The sequence below is a fragment of the Urocampus carinirostris genome, chromosome 18 (assembly GCF_059441175.1).
Source record: "Urocampus carinirostris isolate Australia breed hairy pipefish chromosome 18, RoL_Ucar_1.0, whole genome shotgun sequence".
Taxonomy (NCBI): Eukaryota; Metazoa; Chordata; class Actinopteri; order Syngnathiformes; family Syngnathidae; genus Urocampus; species Urocampus carinirostris.
Window position 1 is genome coordinate 15575475 of NC_142366.1, and position 19159 is coordinate 15594633.

The 19159-nt window shown below is 40.7% G+C and overlaps 1 protein-coding gene across 1 annotated transcript; it reads left to right on the forward strand.

Annotated features, from left to right (window-relative positions):
- The first annotated feature begins 846 nt into the window (after positions 1-846).
- LOC148348488 (uncharacterized) lies at positions 847-17778 on the forward strand. Its single transcript, XM_088322519.1, has 4 exons — positions 847-949; positions 6311-6954; positions 8184-8340; positions 8609-17778. Exons 2-4 carry the CDS (start codon positions 6325-6327, stop codon positions 13360-13362), a joined length of 5541 nt encoding a protein of 1846 aa, XP_088178645.1. The 5' UTR covers positions 847-949; positions 6311-6324; the 3' UTR covers positions 13363-17778.
- Positions 17779-19159: the final 1381 nt, after the last annotated feature.

Genomic DNA, 19159 nt, shown 5'->3' on the forward strand with positions numbered 1-19159 from the left:
TTTTTTTAACGAGTTGCACTTTTGCTCTCAAAATCACTCGTGCTCGAGCAAACATACTCACCGAATTAACTATTTTTTATCTAGCGGGATTTTTGAGGGTCTGTCACAGTCCAGCACCCAAGTTTGGTTTGCTCTTTCTCCCCCTCTCGCTTGTCCTTACCTTATTTGGTCACTCACTTCCTGGCTTTACTTTGCATTCAACAATTCCTGTCACTTGTCCTGATTACCCTCCAAGCACACCTCTTCCTCTTCACTATTTAAACACTGTGTTTCCTCAGCTTGGTGCTAGTTTGCATAAGCCTCTTGTCACAGTTTTGTTATCCTAGTGTACCGAGCCCTTCCCTGCCCTTCTGGATCACAAAGATTTGAATGAATGAATTTTTTTGACTGCTACCGTTGCTAACTGAGCTGGATCTACTACCCCTTGCCTGCCTCTGAGTCCCCGTGTACAAAACCCTGCCCAAAATAATCACCACTGCACTCACTGTTCCTGCATTGTGTTTCTGCACCCCCTGACATGGTCCTGCAGGCGAACACCTTTCTAATCCGTATTAAAATCAAGCTGCTCAAACAGATTAGAGACACCCCGGTAGGATGAGCCCACACACTTCTGCTAGCCATGTTTTTGAAAGTCGACGCCAGTTATTTTCAAGGCGTGGTACAAAAATACGAGTGCAAGGAGTTAAAGTTTGAGCATCCGGACACATTTGACAACAAGACTTAAAAGTAAATACGTCAAGAGGATGGCCCAGCGTGCACCACACTAGAGGATTAGTGCCGAGCAAAGATTAAGCAAATTAGCTTCCATGGTGCAGCCCGAAATAAACGCTTGCTGTGGAAGCCAACCGGACACGAGTTGGGATGTAGAACCTGGTGGTTCCAAGATCCTCCCAAAAGAAAGAAAGGAAGAAAAAAAGAACCTGTCTCCGGTTTTATAATGGCAAGCTAGGTGAGTTTGGCTTCTATCTTTGGATGTTGCATTTGAAATAGTCTATTCGATTTCTCTTAAATCCATCTGGAAGTTAAAAAAAATAACACTAACTCTAACTCTAAACAACACTAATTCTTTTGAATTAGAATTAAATGTGTCTTTATTTTTTACTACTTTGCTATCAATGACAATAAACTACAGCATACATGTCAAAGACGGTCTTGCTCTAGGGTTGGATTAAGACTTTCTGTTCTCAGGTGAGTTGGATCAGTAAAAAAAAAGTCATTTTTAGCTTTGTATTTCAGTATTATGTCTACATTGGCAGGGTTGGGAAGGATTATTTTAACTGGATTACTTTCAATGACTTTTGGATGACTGCAATACCAAATATGCTAATAAAAGACAAAAGAAACTAAATAGGAATAAAATGATGACTCACAACACGTGGTAAGCTTTCTCTCCTGGCTTTGATCTCTTTGATCTCCGGCAAAACTAACATAAATGCGACAGAAACAAAATTAAAATAAATCCAAACAGCTTGCCAACATCATTTTTTGCCGTTCCATGTATTCCGTTACTCCCCAAGCCTGCACAAAATTGAGTCATTCTTTTCATATTTAGTTTCTTTTGTCTTTTATTAGCATATTTGGTATTGGAGTAATCCAAAAGTCATTGAAAGTAATCAAGTTAAAGTAACCCTACCCAACCCTGTACATTGGCAACCTACTGGATCAGGCCCGCCATAAATTTCCGAGTACGTCAGAAAAAGAAGCGAGTCTCTACGTCGTTTCTATGAAATGTTAAGATTTTTTTCAAATAAATGCTAACCAAATGCTCTCTCTGGGTGTTGGGTTTATATAGCCTGGTGAGTTGGTTTAGGTGTAAAACTGCATTTCTATAACTTCTGAATGAAACCAAACACATTCAATGCCAAATATGAAATTATTTTCCTCCATGTTGTTTGAAAATACATGCGTTGTGTTTAGTCAAGTCGTGGTTTCTTGGTCACAAGGAGTCTCAAAGGGCTGCAGAGACCACAGACTATTATGACACTATCCCCTGATCTAAAACCCACATGAGGGCAAGGAAAAACTCAAAAACCTCAGCATAAGGAAAATGAAGAAACCTTGAGAAGGGACCTTAAGTGAATTAATCCCCCTTCCAGGATGACCAGGCTGCAATGGATGTTGCATTAACAGCCCAAAAAAAACAAGAAATAAAATAAAACAAATAAAGTATAATATAAACTAAAATACAAAGGATTTATAGAATATCCCTCATCATCCGTGATTATAATATGTTGAGTAAGGCTGAATGATAAAGCATAATACTAAAAAACAAAGCTAAAATTTTGAAGAGTAGACATTATTTTACTAAACCCGCTTCGGAACAGAGTCTGAATCCTGCCCCAGAGCCAAACTGAACTTGACTTCCCTGGTTTTAACTCAATCAAAGCTGTGAGCAGTCAAAAGTTTGCCTTACACCCGCAACTCTACAAAAATGCAACCATCATGAAAGAAGAGAATAAAGCGTTAAATACAATCATTACAATTTTCAATTTGCCTAATAATGAGATTGGGGGGAAAAAAAAACAATGTGTATACTTTAAACCAAAACAGATAGATAGATAGACAGATAGAGATAGCAAAATAAAGAGGGGGAGAGAGACAGAGATTGAGAGAGAGAGAGAGAGATGGATAGAGAGATAGATAGCAAAATAGAGATAGATAGATAGATAGATAGAGCAAAATAGAGAGAGAGAGAGAGAGAGAGAGATGGATAGAGAGATAGATATATAGAAAAATAGAGATAGATAGATAGATAGATAGAAAGATAGATAGATATAGCGAAATAGAGAGGGAGAGAAAGATAGGGATTGAGAAAGAGAGAGAGATAAGGATAGAGATTGAGAGAGAGAGAGATAGATGGATAGATATATATATATAGAAACATAGAGATAGATAGATAGATATAAAGATAGATAGAGATTAGTGAAATAGAGAGGGATAGATAGAAAAATAGAGATAGATTGAGATAGATAAATAGATAGATAGATAGAGATAGCAAAATAGAGAGGGAGAGAGAGAAAGAGATTGAGAGAGAGAGAGAGAAAGAGAGATGGATAGAGAGATAGATAGCAAATTAGAGATAGATAGATAGATAGATAGATAGATAGATAGATAGATAGATAGATAGATAGATACTTTATTCATCCCAGTAGGGAACTTCACACTTCCAGCAGTATCCTTGTGTTGGAAATAAAATAATACGATTAAAAAAAAAATAGAATGATGACTTCCTGTTGAATTCATTCATTGCCAATGACGGCTATTAAATTCCAAAAACATTAAAACTGTGATGGCACTTGAACTTTTGGTTTCCTGTTGGCTAAGGAAACTCGTGGTTCTTTACAACTTTCCAAGTGGTATTACTGAGTGATTAGAATGTCATTTTAGAACAGTTAAACCAGCCCAGGGCACTCTGGTCCTCGAGGACCGCATGTTATGCCCAATTTCTGAGATTCTGCTCCAAAACCTCTGATTCCAAGCTCTTGCCAGCTAGCTAAGGGGCTGATAATATGTATCACCTAAGTTAAAGAAGAGAAACCTCCAAAACCAAGCAGGACATGCGACCCTCAAGGAACAGAGTGCCCAGGTCTGCGTTAAACTGACCAAAAAACACCTTTTTATTTTAATTGTTCATTTGAAAGGGACTTTAATGGATACTGACTGGTGCAATTTGGCAAAAATGCTCCCAGGCGCTGCGCGCACATTCTCAGCGCACAAGAAAATCTAGCCAGCGCACAAAAATCAGGGCTCAAAATTACTAATTAAGAAGCGACTCAAGTCAAAGTTACAGTGCATGAAGGTCAAAATACACGGGTTCCCCTGACGTTGTGTCCTAAATGCGGTATTTTGAAGTCGAACGAAGTTGAGTAAAGTTAGTAGAGTTTGTCGGGAACTGGCTTCTTTGGCTCGGCTCACTAAAAGGAACCGGCTCTTTCGGATCCTAAATGGCTCTTCGGGTTGTTTTTGCTTCTTCAATCCCAACATGACCAAATATTATGTAAAACTATGCACAAAATGACTTAAAGGAAGGGGGGAATAGAACAAAAAAGAAAAAAATGCCAAAATGAAAAAGTAGTGAAAGGCTGAGAAAAAAAGAAACAAAAAGAAGAGAAAAAAGAAGGAAAAATTTAGAAAAAAGCCAGAAAAGAAAGAAATGTAGGAAAAAAATAAATAGAGAACAAAAAGAAAAAACTAACAGCTTGGAAAAAATAAACACAATGAGATTTTTTTTTTAAAGGAATTTAAAAAAAATAGAAAAAAACAGGGAAAAAGAAGAAAAAGTTTGTGTTGCATTCAAATTTCCAATGATATCAAGTGAATCTTGTTGCCAACATTGTACTCCCACTCAAAAATGTGACTAAGTACAGTTTTTTATCTTACAACCGACTCAATAAGCCCCCAAAAATGTTAATATTATGCGACAAAATATGTCAGGAAATAAAAGGAAATGGATATCTTGTGAAAGAATTGTAAGAAAAAACGACATTTGTAGGCCGCACAACCTTTGCAATAGTACATGAGTCAATTCATTCAAAAGAGAAAAATCATTTTGCATTGACAGAAACTCAGCAAAATGTAACTTGATGTCAAGTTTTGGACATGTGAGATCATTAATTATCTTGCCACACTAGGGATTATGGTTGCTCACTGTCGTTTCAAGCGCTGCTCACCTGTGGAAAATTACAGGGAACATTGCTCCCAGGTTGGCGTAAAGCTAACTCATATTTGTAAAGGTAGCAAAATGTTCAGCAAAGACCTCCATAACCAAAACAGTCACTCATTTAAACTAAGAACAGTACCATACTGTCATTAGTTCCTGGGAACTCTTACGTTGGACTCTTTCCTACAAATCCCATCAAGGCCTCGTGACTGCAGTTCAAGTAAACAACATATGTCCATTCAGCGCACCGCAGGTGATCTTGCATTTCGGTGGTATCTTCCAAAGCTACTTCTTTGCTGAGATAAGTCCAAATATTTCCAAGAATCAAACAGTCCAGAACTTAGATCACAATATTGGTTCCCTTTTAACACTAAATTTTTATGCAACAAAATGACTGATTTTAAAGCTGGGATTAATTTTCAATAAATATAGAGTAACAAGTAAGTACAAGTAACTAGTGATTCCTTTCAAAACTTCTAAAGAAACTAGTAGTCAACAGATGAATTATTTAAAGAATGGAACCATCCCTAAGAAACAAAGATAATGCATAGAATAAAGATTTCTAAAAGAACGAAATCAAAGTCGGTGAGCAACGCTTGAAACAACAGTGAGCAACAGCAATCCCAAGTGTGGCAAGATAATTGATTATTAAACATGTCCAAAATTTGACATCGAGTTACATTTTGCTGGGTTTACGGTAATGCAAAAAAAAATTTCACTTTTGAATGAATTGACTCATGTATTATTGCAAAGGTTGTACGGCCTACAAACGTCATTTGTTTTTTACAACAATTCTTTCACAAGATATCCATTTCTTTTTTTTTCCTGTTATATTTTGTCGCATAATATTAACATTTTTGGGGGCTTATTTAGTCGGTTGCACGATACAGAACTGTATTTAATCACATTTTTTTAGTGGAGGTACAATGTTGGCAACAAGATTGACTTGGTATAATTGGCAATTATTCGACTGCAACACAAACTTTTTCTTCTTTATCCCTGTTTTTTTTCTATTTTTTTAAAATTCCTTTAAAAAAAATCTCATTGTGTTTATTTTTTCCTAGCTGTTACTTTTTTCTTTTTGTTCTCTATTTACTTTTTTCCCTCTGTTTCTTTCTTTTCTTTTTTTCTGGCTTTTTTCTGAATTTTTCCTCTTCCTTTTGTTTCTTTTTTTCTCAGCTTTTCACTACTTTTTCATGTTGGTATTTTTTTCTTTTTGTTCTATTCCCCCACCCTTCCTTTAAGTCATTTTGTGTACAGTTTTACATAATATTTGGTCGTGTAGGGATTAAAGAAGCAAAAACAACCTGAAGAGCCGTTTGGGACCCGAAAGAGCCGGTTCTCTTTAGTGAGCCGAGCCGAAGAAGTCGGTTCTCGAAAAACTCTACTGACTTTACTCAACTTTGTTCTGATTTGACATTAACTTCAAAATACCGCATTTAGAACACAGCGTCAGGGGAACCCGTGTATTTTGACCTTCATGCACTGTAACTTTGACTTAAGTCGCTTCTTAATTAGCAATGTCGAGCCCTGACATTTGTGAGCTGGCTAGATTTTCTTGTGCGCGGAAAAGCTCTGGGTAGTGCGCAATTGCGCACACACGCAGCTTAGAGGGAACATTGCTGATGACCCTGTGTTGTTGTCCCTCAGAACCAATCACAGGGATGAACGAGTCAAGCCTCCGCAGGGTACCCCCTGACCAGTCCTCGGGGAGTCTGCGTACCTTCGGCACCCCCCGCCATGCGAGTATCACCAACCCCATTTTGTCCAAGAGGGTGTGCTTCTACAAGAGCGGTGATCCTCAATTCAGCGGCCTGCGCATGGTTGTCAATAACCGCACCTTTAAAACGTTCGATGCCCTACTGGACAGCCTCTCCAAGAAAGTACCGCTGGCATTCGGCGTGAGGAACATCACAACCCCCCGGGGGGTTCATGCCATTAACACGCTGGACGAGTTGGAGGACGGCAAGTCTTATATTTGCTCTGACAACCGGAAGGTAAAGCCTATCAACCTGGCATTAGCCAGGAGGAAGCTGGCACCCTGGTACCACGCCACACCAGTCAGCTCCCGCCACAGGAACTTGCAGCGGCCAAGGGCCTTTCTCAGGGAGCAAAAGCCCACGCTTGTGCACATACCGAAGAGACTGGAGGTCTTTCGGAACGGAGACCCCTTTGTAAAACACACCTTGGTGCTCCAAAAGAGGAGCACAGCAACGTTTGAGGGGATCCTGGAATATATTTCAGATATGATGCAGTTCCAGGTGGTGAAGCTACACACGGCTGATGGCAGACGCGTAAGTTCATCCCTAACTACCGTAAATTCCGGACTATAGAGCGCACCCGATTATAAGCCGCACCCACCACATTTTAAGAGGATAACCGCTTTTGTACTTACACAAGCCGCACCTGTATATAAGCCGCATGCGCCCATATTACCCATGTAACACAATCACGAGATTAACCCAGATCCGACTTTGAGTTCCGCAATTGTAACTGAATATGAAGTACACAGTCCAAAAACCACAGCCGGCAAATTGAACGTAAAATGATACCGGTACTTATGATATGACGCAGACCTGCAGAGGCCGGGTCCCGTTGAAAATAATCCAAGGGAAAAAAAAAAGTATATTTCCAAAGGTAAGGGTGGGAAAAATATATATCCACTATTGTCCGCTGCGTCCACAAACACGTCTCACCTTTACTCCACTTCCCATCAGCCCCCGTTGTATTCGCCCCTTCTTTTTGATTCGCCCGTGGAAAACATATCAGAATAAGTCTCTGGCAAATAGATATTATACATGGTTACACATATTTACAAAGAAAGACGGTACACCGAGAGAGTTTTCAAAGCTTTAATAATAATATGATAACTTTCATCCCAAACCGTGTCTGTGAAGGGTAGCAAAACGCTACTAGAAATACGCTCACAACACTAGGAAACCAGTCTGATAAAAATGAAATACGGTACTTGTAAAAATCATGGTAAACCGTGCTCATCTTCCTCCTTGTAACTGACATCATTAAAGTCGTCTTCCCCAGTATGGGAAAGAGACTTTGTCATGTAGACGTCATCCTACGCTCCTTTATTCAAAAACACGCTAGCAACACACTCGCATATATTCCACCGGTCTAAATCTTACTTTCTGTACTCGGGCGCCGCCGCCGGCTGTTAGATAAAATACATAAATTGGCCGCATCACTGAATAAGCCGCAGGGTTGAACATTTGGGAAAAAAGTAGTGGCTTATAGTCCGGAATTTACGGTATATATTTCTCGTTTGAGTTGTTCTGTAAATGGCTGTCCCACAAAAGGTACGTCTTAAGCTTCTTTAGCACCCATCGTAATCCAACGCGATGCACTCTGGGATACTGCTATGTAAGGCAACAAGGGATCTGTTTTTACCTGGGAAGATCCTAGTGACATGCACACCAATGTTATCAGCTCTGGTTCCATCGGAAAGCTATCAATGAAACCAGTCTCGCTTGTACCACTGAAAATTAAACTTCGGTTTCATTTTCCAAAGGTTGAAGGGCTCCCGAGCTTGATCTTGTGCTCTGGTGTGGTAGTGGCAGTGGGCAAAGAGCCATTCAGACCTGCAAACTACAACACCCAGACGTCACCAAGATCAATGAGGCAACCCGGCAACCGGATGAGTGTTAGGAGACTGAAGGCTCTCAACCGTAAGTCCACTTCATTTCAATCTAGTGGTACGTTCAATCACGTGACCTGTGTAATCTACCTAGCATCACAGGATAAAGCAGGGAAATGTGCTGACGCAACTTCATTGTGCATTACACCATAGATGACCTACTTATGGCATATACGAGGCTGACTACTCATAGAAGGAGCTTCTAATTGTTTTTTTTCCTCTTCTTACATGTTTCTGGGTGTTCTTCTCATCTCCACTGCGACCTGAAAAATGTTTTCCGCTGTTTCGTGCTCGAGAAGGCAAAAAGAAGTCACCATCCTATGGGTCCAAGTCAAGAAACTTTTCAACGTCTTCGGAGCGCTACATCGTGAACAAGATTCACAATTCCTTCATGGAAAGCTCATGCGAACTGGCCAGCCACCATGCCAACTCTTTAGGATATGATTCGGGACAAGTTGCTGCTGAAAAAGAGGGTGAAGGGATGGACTGCTTGGAGCCCAACGAGGATGACATTGAAAAGTCTTTTCGAGTGAACCAGGATGGTAGCATGACTGTAGAGATGAGGGTGCGCTTGACTGTGAAGGAGGAGGAGACCCTCCACTGGACAACTACACTTTCCCGCACTGGTATGGGCAACCAGCTTGATACGGCCTGTTTACCCGAGTCAGAGTCGGAGCAGGACGTCTGCCCTGCCGTGCCGGATTTTGGAGACCCTCTCTCTTCCAATGAAAAAATCAACAAGGACGAGTCTAAAGACGATAAAGACGATAACCCGCCATCCCTCTGCAACAGAGTTTTAAGTCAAAGCAGCTACGAAGACGACACAATCAAAAGCAGGACAACCTCTCCCCTCAGAGCAGCGACGCCTGGACATGCACAAATCAGAAAAAAGCAATTGATTATGGAGAGCATAGAATCCATTGAATCTTACTCACACCAGGAAGAAACCGAGAATGGAGCCGTGACAGGGCAGTACTGCACAGTCCTGAAGAGTAGCACAAGGCCGATTCCAAAACCAAGAAGACTCAGCTCTATGGAAGCCAACAGCATCAGCACCACAAACATGTCGTTGTGTAAATCAGCTGATTTCTTGCATGTGGGATCGAGTGAGGGGGACATAGCGGAAACTGTCCTGCATATCTGTGAACAGCAAACTTGCCAAGATAATTACAATGCAAACATAGATTCCTATAATAGGCCAGCTACTTCAGAAAGTAGACCTCTACAAAGAAATTATCGTTATGAGTCCTGGGAACGTTCCACACACTCTACACAGCTAGCAAAGCTCACCAATCTTGAACAAAAACCACCTAGAACTAAGACCAGAAGGAGCCCTAAACCAAAGAAGAAGAGCATGATACAAAGTGCGACAGCAGACACCAAAAAACGCAAGAAAACAAGTACATTCACCAGCGCCGGATTCATCAAGAAGATTTATGGGAATAAATTAAGACCAGCAAAAAGTTTAACAAAATTCAAAAGGAGAACTCCCCAAAACAATAATCGGAATGTTGGGAGAAAAAGCACAAAGCCTAAAGATAAAATACTCAAGAACCCAAATCTAAAAGAGACACGCTGGGTGTTAACTCGGCAGACATCGGTGCATCGAGACAAGCATCGTGACGCCCGAAAGCAAATGTCCCTGTCTGAATTTGAAAGCTCTGCTGGTAACGAGTATGTTGAGAACTGGCTGAACAAAGTGCATGTTAAACATTCTGACAGCCAAAGCGAGTTCAGCAGGACAGAAATTCAGGAACAGATCCCTGCTGTTGAAGCAGAGATTGTCAGAGAATTAGCTTTGGTTGAGGATGTGAAAGGACCCTCTGTAAAAGAGAAAATACAGTATTTGGAAAACCAGACGGCTCAAAACAATCATAAAATAAACGTAGAACTAAAAAAAGCTAAGCCTAAAAACAAAAATCAGATGCCACCTAGCAGTGAAAACGGAAATCATAATGAACTTCAAGGGTCTCCTGATCTTTCCCTCAATTCTACGTCCAGAGAGAAAATGCAGGAAGAATCTGGTATGGAAAATGAAATAGGCTCATATCCAATGAATAATCAAGAGCCAACTATCGAGGCTTTACCAAATTCCCAGAACATTATGAAAATGACTCGACTTTTAGAGACTGACGTTCCAAAGGAAGAGGAAACATTACCAAAATCTATGTATATCGGAACGGCACCTCTGGTAAAAAACGTGTCTCTGGAAGAGAAAACATCCCTCAAAATGTCTAGTATGGAAGAATTTGCCGCAATTAGCAATGAAGAGCAACAGCAATCTCTTTTAAGTCTTAAGTCTAATTCTTCTGTGTCACCAAATAGTCTTCTGTCAGAAGAAAGGCTTTCGTCATCAAGTGTGCTATCAAGTGACATCAAAACATCGAATGTTTCTTCTTGTCCTGGTCCAAAAATGATGCAAAGTCCAAAATTGCAAGCCAAAAATGGGACATCTGAGTTAACAAGGTCACAATCCTTACAGAGTCGCCCTTTAGATAAGACAACAATAACAAAGGTCAGCCCTTTGCCCAAGAAACGACAGACCCTGCCTGAGCAAAGCAAACAAAGTCAGTATCCAAACTCGTTGGACTTGGCATCACCTCCTGTCAGACGATACTCCAAAAGAAGGATTGTTTCCAAAAATTCGTCATCAGATTCAGAGGCTCCAGGAAATAGGAAATCATCATCCCGGAAAAAGCAGATAAACCCTCTGCATGATATTGAACCATCAGAACTTGGTGTTGAAATTCCAAAGCACACTATCGCGCTCCAACAGGAGCATCAACAAAAATCGACAACTGAATCTGAAGTAGAACAGCGGCTGCCAAACACAGTTGACCAGCCAAACTTGGAACCTATTCTCGAGAGAGTTTCCGGCCCTATGAATTCCGTCCAGCATATTGCGCAATGTCTGTCAACCTTGGAAAAGTCAAGCAGTAAATCAGACTTTTCCTCCCATGTAACTTCCATGTTTGGCTCCTCATCCAAAGTACTCCTGGCATTTTTGTCCATCATAGCCCTAAAAGACAGTATTTCCAACCTTAAGGTGGACGGAGTGAAGGTAAACGATGTGACCTGCGCCGAGGCCTTGAGGATGATCGACGAATTGCGGGAAGTTGCTAGCATTGAGGACTCCCAACAGTTAGAAAAAGGTCTTTCAGTTTTATGGAAGTCGGCTTCAAGTCATGTGAAGAAGAGCTGGAAGGACTTCCAGAGTCATGGTAACACTTATCAAGAAGAACATGACATTGATAACCTCATTAATGGGCTTGGTATTCCAGAAATCCTTAAAAAAGAACTCATGTCTCTCTCAACTGGTTTCATAAACCCTAGCCAAGAGAAGCTAAAGCTGAATCGTACCCATGGGACGGAAGAACACGAGGAGGCATATAATGACGGACAGAAGAAAATGGACCCAAACTACATATCACATCTTGCCATGCAACAATACCCATGTATAGAATACAAGGAAAAAACTCAACAAAAAGACTGTTATGTGGAAATCAATCACTGTCAGGAGGAAAGATCTGAAAAACAGCAATCAAACACCAAAAGCAAAATGGAGAGTGTGGATGAAACCCAACCAGGAGATGAAGACAAAGGATCAAAGGTAGTTGAGGCAGGGACATCCAGACAGTGTGAGGTGAATTCGGAAGAATTTGAAAACACGAAGCAGGATGAACTGTGTTATGAAAAGGTAATGCATAACCCAAATCCTGAAAGAGACCAACCCAATGACAACAGCATCAATAACCTGTGTGGTGGTGACCAAAACGGAGCATCGTCTGCGCCTGAATACAGCGAAATTCAAAACTCTGGTGAGGAGTTGAGCTTCTACGATCAAGCTTCAAACACTGAAGGTGAATGTGGCTCTGTAATAGAACACCAAACCTCTAAGACAACCATAACGTGTGACAAAGTAGAAGTTACCAAAGACCTGTGTGAAGAAGAGTCCTCCCAACCTGTCGCGGTGAGGGTGAGTCTACTGGAAAAGCAGGTAGCCGATGCCCAAAAACCAATTTATAACAAAGATCAAGCAAAAAAGGTTTCACTTTTGTCAGAAGAGGCAATTGAAATATTTGAGCAAAGCAGCCGATCCGCCCCACAGTCGTCGCTATCCTTCAGCTACGACTCCTGCGGTGTGGCACCTGCGGAGGCCGAAGGCAACAGGGTCAGGTCGATTCGGGAAATGTTCTTGGCAAAGAGTTTCGCAGAATACGGAAAGCACGGCCTCAATAAAAATCAGCCTTCTGAGACATCGCCAACTGGTGGCTATCAGACCCAAACATCAAATGAGAAATCGGGCACTGAGGAAGATCTAGTGCGAAAGTCCATCAGTAAAGGGTTTGTGAGGAGAACCATCGAAAGACTATACGGAAAGAGCAATGGCGCTGAGAAATCCCCATCAGCCCCCAAAGCCAAAAAGCACTCTAGAATGATCTTGCCTTTCCACACAGCAAGATCCAAAGCGTCATCCGAGCTGTCATACTTCAACTCCGCCAATGCTCTCGACACCTTGACCGAGGCCACCCGTTGCATCGCTTTCAATGCACAGGTCGGACCCGGCGATAGCGTTCCGATCGACGAGGGACGGTGGCTCATCCGAGAGAACGCTCTCATTCGAAAATCGGTTTCGGATCCGACCGGAATCAATAGAAACCCGGTCGACTCCGTCCAAGTCGAAGACAGCTACGAAGACACGCAAGACGACACCCCCTACTCCCTTCTCAGCACGACGTCCGAGCCCGAAGATCACAGGAAGTCGAAAATGTGCACCTATTTCTCTTTGCCGCACACTAGCGACTCTGAAGTGTGTCAGGATGAAGATGCAAAGCTGGAGAGCATTGCCAAAATGAGACCGGGCAGAAACGGATCTGCTGTTGGGATGATGAACAACAAGGTCCATCCGTTGGAGGTGATCCAAGGAGATGGTGAGGCGGTGGTGCTTGAACAACCAAAGAAAGGACAGGGGTTGGTAGCTCGAAACCTCCAAGAGCCAGATGTGTTGGATCTGTTGTACAACTTCTGTGGTGAAAACTGTCCCATTTTGTAAACAAAGGACTCCTGAAAATCCTTTTGGTGCCTACCTTTTTATGTTGCCATAGCCTGGGCATGAACAATCACTTCCCTTAGATGTTTTGCATTTGTCTATTTGGATTGTGACAAGCACTTCAAAGATATTGGCAAGGTACAGGAATAAAATACCGTAAATTCCAAACTACAAGCCGCTACGGTTTTGCACTACGGCTGCAAATACAGTGCGGCCTTCTTTGGTTCGTGGTGGCACCGAGGAAAACGGTGAGCTGCTCTTTTTTTCCCACAAAGCATACGCTCTACCTATCAAACTCCGCAGTGTTGTACAGAAACATTTTAGGACACCTATTATATTCAATCCTATATTATTATAACAGGAGCAAAAAATTAAATATTCACAATGATAATTCAACTTTTTTTACCCACAAATTTAAGTCATCAACTGATACATCCAAATTGAACAGCAGTAGAAGTTATCGATCTAAGATGCTACATTTTTGTTTCCGTAATATCGGCCTCCATGCCAGGTCGTTTCCTTTAATCCTCGAGGAACGATGACAAGCGAATGCAATTGTGTCGGTACACAAAGCAACTCACAAGAAACTTTTTCCACACAAAGATCAAGTCCTTGATTTATACATACGAATTGAACCACTGCTGAAATTATCGATCGAATACGCAAAATTTCTCTTTCCGTATTATCGGCCTCCATGTCGATTCGTTTCCTTTAATCCTCGAGGAACGATGACAAGCAAATGCAATCGTGTCTGTACACATGGCAACTCACGATAAACTTTTTCCACACAAAGTCTTCAATTTATACATTAGAATTTAACCGCTGTGGAAGTTATCGATCTAAAACGCTAAATTTCTCTTTCCGTATTATTGGCCTCCATGTTGGTCGTTTCCTTTAATCCTCGAGGAACGATGACAAGCAAATGCAATTGTGTCTGTCAACATGGCAACTCATGATAAACTTTTTCCACACAAAAATCAAGTCCTCGATTTTTACATTCGAATTGAACTGCTGCGGAAGTTATCGATCAAAACGCTACATTTCTCTTTCCGTATTATCGCCTCCATGTCAGGTCGTTTTCTTTAATCCTCGAGGAACGATGACAAGCAATTTGTCCTGTCACCGTAGAAACCACCAACACGTCCGGGTTGCAATCTGGCACTACTCTCCACAGTACGTTTGCCCTGGCGCTGTTGCATAGAAATTAGGGCTCACCTTTTATGCGAAGCAGCCTTCATTCATATTTGCTTTTGACACAGTAGTAAATACATGCTTGAATTTGAAATCCTTATTTTGAACGGTCACATCATCGAAAAACTCGTGTCGATAAACTCAGTTTTGAATCAGGTGAGCGGTCTGTAGTTCGGAATTTACAGTAAAATCAAAATTTTAAGACTTTCAAACATACTGCCATTATTTGTTTCATTAGTAGAACTCTGTTCTGATGTAGAACTTTCCTGTTTTTGTCATCTGACAATATTTGAATCCTGAACCAATTTTCTGGTAGAACTTTTTCATGTGACCAGATAAGCATTTACTCAATTCCTGTCATACATGTAGATTAGACTTTAATCTTAAAACCAAAGTATGTGCTGTTGCACCCTTAATGTCAATAATCTGAGACCCAGGTTTATCTTTGGTAACAGGGTTCGTACACCTTTTCAAGGCCAAATCCAAGCACTTTTCAAGGACTCGCAAAGCGAATTTTTCCAGTATTATTAAAAGAAATCTGGTGTGAGTCAATCCATAGCCATGTTGTCTGAGGTCACAGAGAATAAATAAACCAGAAAAACGAAAAAAAATCCCAGGTAAAATGATAAACCAGCAGCTACCATTCACTGAATGGGGCATGGAAATTAAAACAGAGTTTCTGTGCCGCCGTTGTTCTGAAATTCTTACCTACTCTCTTGAGACGTCCAATCGTAGGCTGACCTGATAGCAGCAGTTTTGTTATCTTTACAATCAAGTAAAACTAGCAAACACTGAAACTCCAAATTGTTACAAACAGAACTTTAAATAAAATCCAGGCCAGCTCCTGCCCAGCCTGATTCCCCCCTCAAAAAAACTTTATTTGAGGTGAGGGACCAAGCTCGAAGTAAACACGAATTTTCACATTTTATTATCCACCCGTCATTGTTCTTTGTTTCTTTCTTTATGGATAATCCACGCGATAGATTCCGCCACCCTTACGTTCCACCAAGCGCAAAAGTGGGACCGAATCGTGGCTGCAAGTGAGGGATGGAATCCATCGCGTGGATCCTCCAACCCAAAAAAAGAAACAAAGAACAAAGACAGGCGGATAATTTTTTTTTGTTTTTTTTGATAAAAGTCTGCGAAAAAGAAGCCTGGCCCGAAGGTAATTATAGATAGGGCTTGGGCTTAAAATCTTACCTCTAGTTGGCATGCATACATACGCTGCACGATAACTGTAGTCAACAAACACCATGCGAGAAAGCTATAGCGGGAAAACACACCAGGCTTCAAAAGTACATCAGAAAACCGTATTTTGATTGCAGTGACAGAGTCAAATGAGATTAAATAAAACCGAAAGCTATAACTACTCAAACAAATCGCCGTCAGCGTACTGGGCATTGGTAGGAAGGAATGTGAGGGTAGTAAGGAATTCCAGTACACCGCCTGTGTTTAGTCTATGTTGTATCAAATTTGGCTTTTGTACCAACAGTACCCGACAACATCCAAACCTTGAGCTATGGATCGATTCGTGCCAGACTTCTCGTAAATCGCAATGCCAAATCAAAGTCACCAGAAAGCGGTGTCGGCAGCATTGTGTTTGAAAAGACTCGCGTGGTTCTATCGAGTCAGACTGCCCAGAAACATGGCAACAATCTCCAGCATTCTCAAGCAATTTACAAACGTTTCAAACCTTGAAAACTCGACATGAGAATTCAAGCATTTTTTGGCGATTTCAAGCACCCGTGCGAACCCTGTTTGTAGATAGAGATGTGCGTCTTTGTTTTTTTTACTGGTCAACAGATCTGAAAGCTCTGGGTAGTATTAGCTTAATCCGTTCTTAAAGCTCTTAAGAGAGATCAAGTCCCGGGTGATGTCAGGGGAGGAGGGGCAGCTATTATTTGACCCGTGGTTCAGGTCACAAAGTATGATTTTTGAACCTGGTAGATTGGACACCTTTTGGAAGTATTGTTTTCTGATATCTTTGATTTTTTTCAGTAAGAGTCACCAAGTGTTCATTGTTTTTGGTGTTTTTACGTTACCCGGACCTTCACAGACCATCGCGCGCACGACAGTTGCCTAACGCAGGACTGAGATTGTCCTGTGAAAGGGATGTCACACTCGTTTTAGTTAGGGGGACACATGGTAGGACAAAAACATTCACACGGGGGTCGGACTAATGGATTGAAGAGAAAGCGAGAGATAGAGAGAGAGAGAAACGGGAAGAAAGACAAAAAGATGAGAGAAAAAAGAAAAGAAAAAAGACAAAGATGGAGAGTGAGAGAGAAGAAAGAAAAATTAAAAGAGCAAGAACAAGAATGAGAGAGAGAAATAGAGAGAAATAATGAAAATACCATTGAGGAAAAAAGAGAAAGATTAAAAAGAGAGACAAAGGGTAAGAGAAAAGACAGAAAAATGAGAAAAAGAAAAGACAAAGGATAAGAGAAAAAGAAAGGAAAAAAGAGTGAAAGTGAGAGCGAGAAAGAAGATAAAAAGAAAAACGAGAAATAAAGAGAAAAAAAGAAAAGAATAACAGAGGGTGACAAAAAAGAGAGAGAAATTAAGAACAAATGACAGAGAAAGATGAAGTAAGAGAAAACAAGCGGAAGAAAGAGTAGAAAAATAGACAAAGGGTGAGGGAAAAAGAAAAAAGAGCAAGAACAAGAGACAGAAAGAGCAAGAGAAACAGAGAAAGCGAGAAAGAGGGAAAAATAAAGAGCATAATAAAGATGAAAGAACTACAGACGAGATATAGAGAAAGAGAAAAAACACTTTGTGAAAGACAAAAAGAAAAGAAAAAGGGAGAAAGAAAAAAAAGAGCGCTAAAGAAGAAGAGAGGAAAAAAAATCCAGCTCGTTTGGCGAGTGGTGCCTGGTTTTATCGACATCAAACGGACATATTAAAAACCGCAGCTCTTTTCTTCTCTTGTGCTTCTCTCAGCGTCGTCCCAGGGGCCAGGTTAAAACCCTTGGCCGGCCCGTGGGCCGCGTGTTACAGCACCTTCATCATCCGGTCGCCGTAGTTTTCCAGCTTCATCTCGCTCTTCAGAGATGAGTTGGACCTCGGCCGCAATACTGCTGCTGGATCCTAAATCACTGGGGAACATTGTGTTTAGATAGAGGAGGCGTGTCCTGAAAAGGAGCGTTTTGATTGGTTGAAAACGTGGCAGCTGTGACAAATGTGTGTCTTTAAACTTTTGTGGAGAAATTAAAAGTCGATTTCCTCGTTTGTGCTCTTGACTCATTTATTATGAAGTCCTTCTCAAAAAATGTGCACTTTTTTTTAAAACAAATCTGTGCTGAAATTAGTTTCGGGACCAAAATGCAACTCACGGGGATTATGGTCTAATTCAAGCACTTTTTTAAAGACTTTCCAAGACAATTTTCACAATTTCTCAAGCACCAGTAACTCGTAACAGTTTTTTATCGCATTGAAATTTTTTTTTAATAAGATATGAAAATATAAATGAGAAAAAGCTACAAATATAGATGATGTCCAATTAAAACTGACATTTAAATTTGACTGTACATCATGTTTTAGGACAGGAGGGGGCGCTAGAAGCTAGGGGCCGGGTGAGGTTGGGCCAAGTGGGCTTTTCCATAAAAAGATAAAAACATCTCACTGTTATTAAAGGAAAAGTGTTTTATATATTCGCCCACTAGATGTCGCTGTCATGTGTGGGTCAAGCGAAAAGGAGTCTAAGGAAGACTAAACTACGGAGAATGAAAGGGAGCAAAAAGCAGCCTTTTTCTTCCAATTTTAAAGAAAGACAAAAAGGGAGAAAGATTTTTTTTTAGAAAAAGGAATACAATTCGGAGAGTAAAAATATTACAAACCAAACAGGAATAAAAAGAAAAGTAGGGAAAAAGAAAGCGAAAAAATGGAAAAAGGCGGGATAACAAAGAACAAAAGAAAGGAATTTAAGAGAAAAAAGAACAACACGAAAAAATGTAAATTTCTATTTTTCATTTTTCTTTGGTGTTACTTTTGCCTTATTTTCATTTTCCTCTTTCTATTTTTCTTTTCTTATGTCTCTTCTCTCCAAAAGTAATAAGGTCACTTTGAGTCTCTGTATTTTGTCTTCTTCCGTTGTGCTTTTAGCACTCGTTTCCGTCACGATGGAATACAGTGACATCTAGTGGGCAAATAATACACACTGTCATATCATCTTTGATATTGAGGCAACTATCATCCTGGGGGCCCCAAATTGGCCCCCGGGCAGCACATTTAAGACCCTTCTTTTATGGAATATTTTTCGAGGAAGTAGTCCCAAAAAAGAACACCAGGGGCAATCAAACTTAGTTGAGCATTGCCATATAAAAAAAATTTACTTTCGACTTTTTTAGGACACCTCAAACGATGCGCCTAACCTTTTAATACAAGGACCATCGCTACTTTGCGTTTCAATTATTGCTGGTTCATTGCTTACCAGAAAAAATAAATATATATATTGTTTTTTTAAAAAGATCGAGAACAAAAACATTTAATTTAAAAAAGTCATTATATAAAAAAGAAAACAAGAACAAAAAAACCCCCACAATGGATGCTTCCCGTACCATTGAAGAATGTCTCTGGCAGCTAATCTTCAAGCCGAGTGGCCATTCATTAG

Excerpts from the sequence above, each read along its gene's own strand:
- LOC148348488 (XM_088322519.1), top strand. The coding sequence starts at position 6,325 with ATGAACGAGTCAAGCCTCCGCAGGGTACCCCCTGACCAGTCCTCGGGG. Across the intron at positions 6,955-8,183 it reads ACACGGCTGATGGCAGACGC|GTTGAAGGGCTCCCGAGCTT; the intron begins GTAAGTTCATCC and ends CATTTTCCAAAG. Across the intron at positions 8,341-8,608 it reads GAGACTGAAGGCTCTCAACC|GCAAAAAGAAGTCACCATCC; the intron begins GTAAGTCCACTT and ends GTGCTCGAGAAG.